This window comes from Mobula birostris, chromosome 23, assembly GCF_030028105.1.
Source record: "Mobula birostris isolate sMobBir1 chromosome 23, sMobBir1.hap1, whole genome shotgun sequence".
Taxonomy (NCBI): Eukaryota; Metazoa; Chordata; class Chondrichthyes; order Myliobatiformes; family Myliobatidae; genus Mobula; species Mobula birostris.
Window position 1 is genome coordinate 27,129,885 of NC_092392.1, and position 13,142 is coordinate 27,143,026.

A 13,142-nucleotide genomic window follows, 5' to 3' on the forward strand; every position below is an offset into this window, starting at 1 on the left:
CCATTACTCAAAACCTTGTCTCTTTGTGACCCATTACTCCACACATTCACTCTCTGTGACCCATCTCTCCAGATCTTCACTCTCTGTGACCCATTACTCAAAATCTTCAGTCTCTGTGAACCATTACTCCACACATTCACTCTCTGTGACCCAGTATTCCACACATTCGCTCTCTGTGACCCATTACTCCGGACCTTCACTCTCTATGACCCATTACTCCAGACCTCCACTCTCTGTGACCCATTTTTCCAGACCTCCACTCTCTGTGACCCATTACTCCAGACCTTCACTCATTGTGACCTATTACTCCACACATTCACTCTCTGTGACCCATTACAACACACATTCACTCTCTGTGACCCAATACGCTGGACCTTCACTCTCTGTGACCCATTACTCCAAACCTTCACTCTCTGTGACCCAGTATACCACAGATTCACCCTCTGTGACCCATCTCTCCAGATCTTCACTCTCTGTGACCCATTTCTCCGGACCTTCACTCCCTGTGACCTATTACTCCGGACCTGCACTCTCTGTGACCCATTACTCGACATATTCACTCTCTGTGACCCATCACTCCAGACCTTTACTCTCTGTGACCCATCAGTCGAGACCTTCATTCTCTGTGACCTATCACTCCAGACCTTCACTCTCTGTGACCCATTACTCTGGATCTTCACTCTCTGTGACCCATTACTCTGGTCTTTCACTCTCTGTGACCCATTACTCAAAACCTTCACTCTCTGTGACCCATTTCTCCAGACTTCCCCTCTCTGTGACCCATTACTCCAGTCCTCCACTCTCTGTGACCCATTACTCCAGACATTCACTCTCTGTGAGCCATCACTCCAGACCTTCACTCTCTGTGATCCATTACTCCAGACATTCACTCTCTGTGACCCATCATCCGCAGCTATACTCTCTGTGACCCATCACTTCACACCTTTACTCTCTGTGACCCATCACTCCAGACCTTCACTCTGTGTGACCCATTACTCAAAACCTTATCTCTCTGTGACCCATTACTCCACACATTCACTCTCTGTGACCCATCTCTCCAGATCTTCACTCTCTGTGACCCATTACTCAAAACCTTCACTCTCTGTGAACCATTACTCCACACATTCACTCTCTGTGACCCAGTATTCCACACATTCGCTCTCTATGACCCATTACTCCAGACCTCCACTCTCTGTGACCCATTACAACACACATTCACTCTCTGTGACCCAATACTCCAAACCTTCACTCTCTGTGACCCAGTATTCCACAGATTCACTCTCTGTGACCCATCTCTCCAGATCTTCGCTCTCTGTGACCCATTACTCTGGACCTTCACTCTCTGTGACCCATTACTCCGGACCTTCACTCTCTGTGACCCATTACTCCACATATTCACTCTCTGTGACCCATCACTCCAGACCTTCACTCTCTGTGACCCATCAGTCGAGACCTTCATTCTCTGTGACCTATCACTCCAGACCTTCACTCTCTGTGACCCATTACTCCAGACATTCACTCTCTGTGACCCATTACTCCAGACATTCACTCTCTGTGACCCATCACTCCAGACCTTTACTCTCTGTGACCCATCACTCCAGACATTCACTCTCTGTGACTCATCACTCCAGACCTTCACTCTCTGTGACCAATCACTCCAGACATTCACTCTCCGTGACCCATCACTCCAGACATTCACTCTCCGTGACCCATCACTCCAAACCTTCACTCTGTGTGACCCATTAATACATACATTCACTCTCTGTGACCCATTGCTCCAAGCCTTCAGTCTCTGTGACCCATTATTTAAAACCTTCACTCTTTGTGACGCATTACTCCAGACCTTCACTGTCTGTGGTTCGTTACTCCACATCTTCACTCTCTGTGACCCATCACTCCAGACCTTCACTCTCTGTGACCCATCACTCCAGTCCTTCACTCTCTGTGACCCATTACTCCAGACCTTCACTCCCTTGACCCATCACTCCAGACCTTCACTCTCTGTGACCCATTACTTCACACATTCACTCTCTGTGACCCATTACTCTACACCTTCACTCTCTGTGACCCCATACTCCAAAGCTTCACTTTTGGGACCCATTACTCCATACTGTCACTCAGAGACCCAGTACCCCATACTGTTACTCACTGGGACCCATTACTCCACGTATTCATTCATAAGGACCCAGTGGACCACATGTTCACTCACTAGGATCTAGCTATCCACACCTTACCCACTTGGAGCCAGAAGTTTACACTTTCTCCCACTGGGACTCAGTACTTCACACCTACTCTCACTGGGGCCCAATATTCCACACTTCTGCTCACTGTGACACAGTACTCCACAACCTCACTAACAGAGGCCCAGTTTTCCACAGCTCTGTCAATCTCTGTATGTGTAACAATCTTCTTAAAACCCAAATATCTAACTAAAACCACATCCAATAGTTGCACCACTGTACTACATTGTTTAATACTCTTCCAAGATGAGCCTGGGTATGTTTACACTGATAAACTGTATTGTAAAGCAAGCTGTAGGTGTAGGTTCTCGCTATAATTCTCTGTATCGTCCATTCAGTACAGCAACAATTGCAATTCAGAATTTGGCTGGCACCACTGTTCCTATATAAATGGAATCAATTATTTTCAGGTACTTGGTCTGAACGCTTTCTAAAATGCACTCAAGGAGAACAGCAGCGAGAGCAGATAATTTTTCATCGCCAGCATTTGACAGTAAACGAAAAACCTGTGAATAAGTCATTATCTGCCTCATGAATCACTATTTCTACAAACTCCCTCAGCACATGAAGCAGAATGCAGTCAGAGAAGTACCTGTTAGAGAATTCATGTCAAAATGAATTTACAAATATAGTTTATCATTAGCTCAGGGTTGATAGAGGAGTGTTGGGTTAATTCCTCTCTGCAGAAAGTACAGCATAAAAATACCAAGATCTGGATTTTCAGAAAGAATAATTTTGAGATTATTGACTAGCCCTTATTAAGGGAAGACTCAGATGTCCATCTTCCAGTGCCCATCTAAATGTACAGGGATGTACAAATGGAAGACCTCTTCCCTGAGTCCCACCATATTAGAAGTAAGCAAAACCGGAGGACACAGACTTAGCATGTAGAGTGTATCTGAGGAGGGGGTCCTTCTTCAGACAGAGAATGGTGAGTATGTGGAACACACTGTGGAAAGAGCTGTGTCCGCAGTGTCAGTGACAATAGTTAAGAGATGTCTAGATGATCACTTGGACAGGCCAGGCATCGAAGGCTACAGGTCTATGGCTAGAAGAAGAGATTAATGCAGACGGGTGCCCACTGCTCATCATGGATGAAGAGTGCTGAAAGGCCTGAATGAGCTGCCAGAGGCAGTGTGGAATGTGGCTTTGATTTCAAACTTTAAGAGAAGTTTGGGTAAGTATATGGACGGGAGGGTTATGGAAAGATATGATATAGGTTCAGGTCAATGGGATGAGGCAGAATGATAGTTTGGCACAAGATGGGCGGAAGGGCCTGTTTGTTGCTGTAGTTCTCGGTTTCCATGCTGTCCGATGCTATGACTGTCTCTGACTGTGTGCTCCTGCTCCTTCACACACCTCACTGTCAGGAACCTCAGTGAGACGCTCAACGTTCAGCTACTGGCAGTACGTGTTTCAGAAGAAAACTGACTTCTTAACCTTGAAGCGTCGACTGTACTCTGTTCCATAGATGCCGCCTGGCCTGCTGAGTTCCTCCAGCATTTCATGTGAGCTACTTACAATGCAGTCCTAACTTCTTTACCCTGGTGTCTCCACAACAGTTCACACCTCCATGCAAGCAAAGTTAAGACTAATGACCCTCTCATTACCTCTACAACTCTTAACGGCCCTCATGTGATTGCTATGCCTTTAAACAACTCACAGAGTATATAAGCCGGAAAACTACCCACCATGGATCAGAACTGAACAAGCCTCTTGGATGAGTGGTGAAATATCTTCTAGACAACACAGCAAGCCCAGTTGCCTTGATATACAATGACCTGGATGACTAAGAACCTTCATAGATTTTCACTCTTCATGTAGCTGAAGAAACTTTTGGTATCCTCTTTAATCTTATTGGCTAGCTTACCTTCATATTTCATCTTTTCATTCTTTATGACTTTTTAGTTACTTTTATACTGTTTTAAGATCCTTCTTAATCTCTAATTTTTACTCTATTGTGCCCTCTCTTTGTCCTTTATGGTGGCTTTGCCTTCTCCTGTCAGCCACGGTTTTGTCATCCTGCCTTTAGAATACCCACAGAGTAATTGGTGACCATTTACACTGATCCAGATGGGTCCTGGTTTTAGTGGACATGGAGAGGATGTTTCCTTTAGTGGGGGAGTCTAGGACCTGAGGGCACAGCCTCAGAGTAGAGGAGTGTCCATTTAAAACAAAGAAAGGACTTTAAAGCGCAGGTTGATGGGTCCTTGATTAGTCAGGGTGTCAAAGGTTATGTGGTGAATACAGGAGAATGGGGTTGTGAGGGGAAAATATCACCATATTTTTTAGCTTTTCTCTACATTCCAATCAATCCCCTGGATTCTACGACTCGCCTGCACACTGGGGGTATGTTAAGCTACCAACCCCTGCATCTTTGGGATGTGGGAGGAAACCAGAGCTCCAGAGGGAAACCCAGATGGTCACAGAAAGAAGGAGCGAACTCCACGCAGACAGCTGTAGAGGTCACGATGAAACCTGGGTCACTGGGGCTGTGAGGCACCAGTTCCACAGCGACACCACTGTTCTGCTCTCAAGCACTAATCTCCCAATGAAATAAAAATCTTTTACAAACTGTGACTGTTCATTCAATCTGGAGGTCAAGCCTAACTTTTCCCATTCTCCGCCAGAACCACACTTGGGGAACAAAAATAGAGAAATGTAGCAAACAAACACAGAAGCAAGCCCACAGGATTGGCACAGCTTGAGGGAGGCTTCTATAGAGGGTTACTCTAAAATTAAATCTTCATGCAGGAAACTTTGTGCGCCTGCGAATGAACAGTGGAAGAGACCTGTTCTTTGTGAATACAATACATATTCTTAGCACCAAGCAAAAGGAGGAGAGATATTCCTGATAATACATGGAAGGCTACTGCAGGGACTTTCAACAATCCAGTCAAGGGCAATTGCACCTGAACTCCCCGATGCATTACTTTGTCTCTCAGAACTCTAATATCATGTAATGGCCAATGTAATGAACATTGCAAGATGTCTGGGACATACTTTAAGTGCAGACAAAAGTGAAGAGTATTACTTCATTTTCCTGGACTGCTGTTTGCTAGCTTAATTGTGTGAAGGCCCGTGAGAACACAACACTCTGTTCTGGAAATACACAGTGGTACTGCAGTAGGTAATTTCAGGCTTCTGATGTGCAACTGAGCAAAGAGAATAGCTTTATTTACCCTGGGAAAGTGTTTTCTTCATTCATCTTACACTGAATGATGTTATGTGATTAGAGAGAGGTAGCAAAAAAGAAATGCAGGAATTATCAATGCAACAGGAATTCAATCTTTTCCCCGTACGGGCAGAACTGAATATGTTGCTCATGAACTGAATCGCTTCAGACCTGGAATACTACATTAATAATCTACAGTGAAGGGATTCTGGTGGGAGTGGTATTTTGATGACAGAGTGTTCTTATTCTCTCAGCCAGGTACATGAATGGAATAGTGTAACTAGCAGGAATCATTTCACGCCCAAGATTGGAGAATGTTCAGTGAGAGAATGAACCCTGAAATAAATCATTGCTGGTGGTAATCCGTCCTTTCAGACATTCAGTTTTCCATTAGAAAGAAAGGTTCAAACAAATTTCTCTAGTATTTACAGACCAATATAGAGCATCAAGCTCTGAGGAGCAGTAATGTTTCACATTCCTCAAAGAGATAGATGTAGCCGAGAATGCCCTTTAGAAAGAGAATATGAAATGAAAAACACAGTCAATCTTCAATAGCTTGTAGCATGAATAGTCCTGGATTCTTCCACTGTGACGGGTTTACTTAGCTTTCAGCTCATGTGTAATGGTGATGACTGTTGCTGTTCGATTTCTGACACGAATACTAATATTGTTTTCTATAACCCTTGCTATCTGTATGGGTATTACTCCATTTCAAGTCATACAGAATAAGTTGCAGGCAAATCATTGACTTGAAAATATATTTCAGTGAAGGTATTTCCAAATATGTTTTTCTGCTTTTCCATTGTTATACTGAAATGGTTCTCTTGGGTCCTCTATGAATGAGAAGTAATTTCTGGGGAGAAGTTAAGTGCAATGGAACTTGAAATCTACTGGACTGATTCAGGTTTAGCAATTGACAGCTGAGGTGTATTCATCATTGACAGATGTTACATACCAACCAAGATGGAGGCACAGGACTTGTTTGGGTCATAAGGACACTTGTTTCGCCCATTCTCGATCTGTTGAGATTCCAGCCTGAAGACCCGATCCTGCGAATACAAGGAAAATGATCACAGCATGCAGGAGCAGGATTGACAAGGCCAAGCTGATGGACAATGGCTGTGTTTCACTTTGAATGCTGAATACACGTATTTGGGATTGGGCAGCTCATACTCTGAAGTTGCTGGGTCAGTGATGCAACACTACCAACCTCTGCATTGCTTGCAGACTTACCAACCCATCCATCGACATTTTCATCCAGGTCATCTACACATATCACAAACCGCAGATGTCCCAATTCGGATTGCTGCTGTACTCCACGAATCACAGATGTCCAGCCAGAATCATCCCACTGAGCACTATCCCCTGTCTCTATTGACAAACCAATCCTGAACACAAACAGCCAACTCACCATCAATCCTATGGATTTTAATCTTCAGGATAAACCTCCCCTTGGCTCCTTATGAATTAACATCAATTAAATCCAGGTGGACAACTTCCACAGACAATGAAGGCAAGGATGCCAAATACTTTCTTTACCACCACCCGATTCTGTGCCAATTTCAGGAATCTATCTGAACTTACACATCTAGACCTCACTCTGCATCAATGCTACTGAGGGTCTTCTGATTTACTGTATACTTGTGTCTTGCACTTGATCCCATAAAACAGTGTAGAAACCATTCATACCAGCTTGGTATGCGAAATGCTCTGCCCAAGACCACAGGAAATCGCGGAGAGTTGTGAGCACAGCTCAGCGCATTGTGGAAATCAGCCTTTTCTCCGTGGACTCCACTTACACTTCTCCCTGTCTCATAAAAGCAGCCAGAATTGACCCACCCACACTGGTGCTTCTCCCTTCTCTCCTCTCTAATTGGTCAGACGATAAAAAAACTTGAAAACATGCGCCATTCAACCCAAGGACAGCTCCTATATGACCCTCATAATCTACCTAGTCATGGCCTTTACACCTCACTGTCTGGGTTCAGTACACTCCTTGTAACTGTAACACCAGACTCTGTTTATCCCTTGTACGGGCCCGATGTACTATGGATGACACGGAAAACAAAGCTTCTCACTGTACCTCACAGTACATGTGACAATAATAAACCACCTGTTTTTGTTACAGTGGTTGATACGGTGCTTTTGTTATTGGTGGTGAACGCACTGATTTGGACAATGGAGTCATGTTGTTGTTGTGGGGTATAGTCGTGGAGCATTGTGTCAGGGTGTTGTGGTGTGTCAGTGTTGAAAATAAATTTCCAGTTAATAGAATTGTGCAGTCAGAAACCAATTAGAAAATTTATTTTATAATTCACAGACCTGGAAGACTAACACACAAAATGCTACAGGAACTTAGCAGGTCAGCAGGGAAATGGGCTGCTGATGTTTTATTGAGACCCTTCATCTGGACTGGTCTTGACCTGAAACATTGGTTGTCCATTTTCATCCACAGACACTGCATGACACAGTGAGTTCCTTCAGCATTTACCTGATGCTGGTAACTACAGTCTCCTGAATTCGCACTGAGTGCACTGATCTTGAAATATTCCTACAGAGGCAGCATTCCATAACTGAACAGCCTGACTCTGAGAGCATCACTTTGTAAAAAGATGAATCAATTCTTTGGTAGTTTAGAGGTAAATGTTATGAAATAATCTTGTCAGACCAACTTCACCTTGCACTTCCGAAACTTTGAGGGATATGGGGTTAGAGCAGGGGGACAGAGATAAAGGATCGGCTGTACGAAAGGTAGAGCAAGCTTGATGGGCTGAATAGCCTCAAATTGCTCCTGATTCTGTGTGCATTCCATGATTTGTTACCTGCCTTGCCTAATGTTTACACTGGACACACTGCAATTTTGTCAAATCACCTCTGTAACTGAAGCTGGGGCCCCTATAGCTAAAACAACAGAATATTGTTAGAATTCAAGGTTAACAGGATTCCTGACATCCACATAGCTCCAAATTTAAAAGCGAATGTTTATTCAAAGTTTCACCCTGATAGAATATTCAATCATAAAATAACAAAGTACTCAGAAGCCAAATTTAATGATTCATTTTCTGTGTAACTGAGCCATTAAGCTTCCTGAAGGTTTTGAAATGGATCAAGCCCTTGCGTTCCATTCGACTCCCCACTAAAAGAGAAGCACCCCCAGCTCAAAGTGCTGATCCATATATGAAGTTCCCATTCAATGTGTTCTCAGGGCAGGAGAGAAACCAGTTCATGCTGATGAAACTGTCACTGTAAACGTGCTCCAATATAATGGCCTCGGTCTGCAGCACTCTGCAGTTCATGAGGTGTACAAGATGAACCACCCAGCTCTTCAGCCTGCTTCAATATTTAACACCTTCATGGCTGGTCTGATTACAGACATCCCACCTCTCCCGGAAGTTCCGGGAGTCTCCCGCATATTAATAGCGGCTCCTTGATGCCTGCAAATTATATACAATAACCTGGGAATCAACTTTTTGAGAGCGAACGAGCAAGAGCGAGAGAGAGAGAGAGCGAGAGAGAGAGAAGGCAAGAGAGAGCGTGAGAAATAGACCATGAGAGAGAGAGAGATCACGTGAAAGAGAGAAAGTGCCGTTTTCACACTCTTGAACAGATGTCTCATACGCTAAAGATGAACACCTGCACCTTATTGTCTACTTGTGTAACTGTAACACAACGTCCTGTATTCTGTTTTCCTTTGTACTACCTCAATATACAATGGAATGGTCCACCTGGATAACACAGAAACAAAAGCTTTTCACTCTATCTTGATGCATGTGACAATGATAAACCAATACCAACACCAAGAAATGATGACCAAGGGGAAAATGTCTGCTTGTATCACACTCTCTGTACTCCCCTATCAAATTTTGTAGACCTCTCTCAAATCTTCCCTCATGCTTCTACGCTCCAGGGAATGAAGTCCTAACCTGTTCAATCTTTCCCTATAACTCAGGTCCTTGAGGCCCTGCAACGTCCTCGTAAATTTTCTTTACACTCTTTCAAGCAATTGACATCTTTCCTGTTGGAGGTGACCAGAACTGTGCACAATACTCCAAATTCAGCCTCACCAATGTCTTTACAACTTCAACATAACATTGCAACTTTTGTGCTCAATGCTGTGATTTATGAAGACTAATGTGCTAAAAGCTCCTTTTATGATCCTCTATACCTATGACACCACTTTCAAGGAATTATAGATCTGTGTTCCCAGATTCTTTTATTCTTATTGTATGAATATTGTAAGGCAAATGTAATGTTGGCATTTATTTTAAGGGAAATAGAATATAAAAGCAAGGAGATAATGCTGAGCCTTTGTAAGTGACTAGTCAGGCCCGCACTTAGAGTATTGTCAACAGTTTTGTGACCCATACCTCAGAAAGGGTGTGTTGTCATTGGAGAGAGTCCAGACGAGTTTCACGAGGACGATCCTGAGAATGAAGGGGTTAATGTATGGGAACGCTTGGCAGCTTTGAGCCTGTACTCACTGAAATGTAGAAGAATGTGGGTGGATCTCATTGAAACATACTGAATATTGAAAGATCTAGATAGGTTGGACATGGAGAAGATGTTTTCTATGGTGGGGGTATCCAGAACTAGAGGGCACAGCCCCAAAATTGAGGGAAACCCTTTGGAACAGAGATAAGAAGGAATTTTTTTAGCCAGAGAGTAGTAAATCTGTGGAATGCTCTGTCCCAGACTGCGGTGGAGGCCAAGTATATTTAAGGCAAAAATTGATCGTTTTGGTCAGGGCATCAAAAGATATGGCAAGATGGCAGGTGTATGAGGTTAAGTGGGATCTGGGATCTGCTGTGATGGAATGGTGGAGCAGGCTTGATTGGCTGAATGGCCTAATTCTGCTCCTATGTCTTATGATTAGTAAATTCATGGATGGTGGAGTTGATATTGTCTTTGGTTGTAGAGCAATATCAAAATGAAGAAGGGAACAGGTAGGGTAGAGTGGAGAAAACCCTTGGCAATAACAAAGGTGCAATAACAGGAGGAGATGGATTTAGGGGCATTGGAAAGAGATATGGAGAGGACCTGAGGGAGATTTTCATCACCCATAGAGTGGTACCTAGAACTCACTGCTGGATAGTGTGGTGGAATCTGAGACACTGGTGGCCGTTAAGAAGTATCTCGCTAAGTACTTAAGCAGCCTAGACATAGAGGACTATGGACCAACTGGTGGGTGTTGGGACGATGCTCACTGGTCAGCATGGGTGAGTTTGGCTGAATTACCTTTTTCCCTTCTATGAAAACCTGGCTTATCAGTGAGCAATTGTGGTACTCACCTGCCCTCTAATCAGTGTAAGCACAGTGGTTCCTAGCATTGTTTCTCTCTCCAAACTATGGTCACTTAACGAAGTATTGGGCCCTCGTGTACAAGCAAACAGGTCTTGAAATAGTAACCTTAAATCATCCCACATCAGGGAACTACTTTGTCAAAACAAAAAATGTTTCTTTTCAATCACGCTCGAATACTGGGTGCAGTATCCAGCAGAGACCTCTCCTCACTGATAATGGCTGCTCACGGCAGTTGACAGCTGCTCAGACGAGTGATCAGAGACAGACAGAATGCTTACTACTGGGATCTGCCAGGAACTATCACCTGCTCAAACCTGCAATGATTGAGTGCAGAATCGATTTTTAAGCTAATTTTCTTTCAGATGTTTTTGTCTTTTAACTTCATTTAACATGTTCATTTCAACCCAACTAATTAGTCATTAACTGAAACAGGGAGGAACAGCTGCCCAAGTATTTGACAGCAGTGCATTTACAGGCTGTGTCCTTAGGAAATGCAGTGTTACTCTACAAGTGACATGTCTCAAACCTGGACAGGATGATAACATCAGAAACAGCAACAGAGATGAGCATTCGGCCCATTGAGCTTTGTACTTGCTCCTCTGAGATTATGATAGATGTTTTTTTTTTCCTTAAGGGTCCCCACTACCCAGGACATGCCCTCTTCTCACTGTTACCATCCGGAAGGAGGTACAGAAGCCTGAAGGCACACACTCAGTCATTCAGGAACAGCTTCTTCCCCTTTGCCATGTGATTTCTCAATGAACATTGAACCCATGAACTCTACTTATTTTAACTTAATTTACTCAGTTTTTTTTCTCTATATTTATTAATCATGTATTTCATTGTACTGCTGCTGTAAAGTTAACAAATTTCATGACATATGCCGGTGATATTAAATCTAATTCTGATTTTGATTGACTCCAAGTTCAGCCAGAACCTGGCCAATAATCTAAACTGTGATTATAGAAAACCACGAAGAATTTCAAATAAATGCTGAGAACATTCAGCAAATAACCTTCCTTCCTCTCCACTATGCCACCATTTTCACTCATCTGCAAACTTACTAATCATCTACTTTTTTGTTCAAATATATATAATCACAAGCAATGAAGGTACAAGCATTGATCCCAGCAGAATATCAGCAGAGATGTACCTCCAATCAGAATAACACCCCTTCACTACTCGCAAACAAGAGAAAATCTGCAGAAGCTGGAAATCCAAGCAACACACACAAAATGCCGGAGGAACTCAGCAGGCCAGGCAGCGTCTATGGAAAAATGTACAGTTGACGTTTTGGGCCGAGACCCTTTATCCAGCATTTTCTGTGTGTTACCCCTTCACTACTACCCTTTTTCTTCCATAGGTAAGCTAACTTTGAATCCAATCTACCATATCATCACAGATCCTGACCATTGGGATCTTGTTGATAGTTCATATCATCTTCATTACCTCCTCAAAAAATTGTAAGACATGACTTCCTCCACACAAACCCATACTGACCATTCCCAATGTCAATTCCTTTCTATATGTGGGTAGATCCTATATCTAAAGATTATCTTCACTGGTGTATAAAATTCTCTGATTTGTCTCTATGTTCTTCTTTAACAATAGATCAACATTGGCTACTCTTCAGTACTCAGGAAACTCATCAAAGTTTAATGAGACACAAAGATCTACGTCAAAGCCCCAGTAATCTTCTCTCTTTCCTCTCTCAATAGATCCCTTCGGGTCCTGGGAGCATCTCCACCTTAATGTTCTTTAAGATATCAACATGCCCTGGAATAGCAGCATATCTCAATATTCTCAATGACCTTTTCTGTGGTGAATATCTCTGTCCATTTTGCATTTAATTCATCTCCCCTTTTAATCCAGACACATTATAACTGTTGTCAGTGGCTCTCCCTCGGTCACTCTCTCTGGCAGCAGGGTCCAGGCGCTGTCCATTGCATGGCTGAAGACGACTCCCTCTCAGATCCCCTCTGAATTTCTCAATCTACACCTGAAATCTGTGTTTTCCAGTCTTATTCAACTCTGAAAAGGGGAAATGTTTGTGGCCCTCTACCCTGTCCACACCCCTCATAACCTTGTAAACCTCAATCACATCCCCTTTTCACCTCCTATGCCACCGGAGAGAAGACCCGACCTATCATGTCTCCCTGAAAAACTGAACTACATTATCGCAGGCAACATCCTGGTGCATCTCCTCTGCACCCTCTCCTGCGCTACCATATACTTCTGACTGTGTGGTGGCCAGAGCAGCACATAGGGCTCCAGCTGAGGTTTGATAATGTTTTATACAGCTAGAGTAAAACAGTTCTGTGTAAACAGTGCGCAATTTCACCCTGGTAAGTTTCAGCAGTCAGGGTAGGGAACTGACACCAAGATTCAAACTGCATTTGACAAAAACAAACCTGATCAAGGCTGGG

At 43.4% G+C, this 13,142-nt stretch overlaps 1 protein-coding gene across 2 annotated transcripts in view; it reads right to left on the reverse strand.

Moving 5' to 3' along the window:
* The window catches only part of LOC140186712 (semaphorin-3E-like), a 374,748-nt gene that overhangs the window by 259,584 nt on the left and 102,022 nt on the right, over positions 1-13,142 (reverse strand). For both annotated transcript variants that reach the window (XM_072241202.1, XM_072241201.1), the window contains one exon: positions 6,371-6,464. In XM_072241202.1, the coding sequence (XP_072097303.1) occupies positions 6,371-6,464 (94 nt within the window). The remainder of the gene's footprint in view (positions 1-6,370; positions 6,465-13,142) is intronic.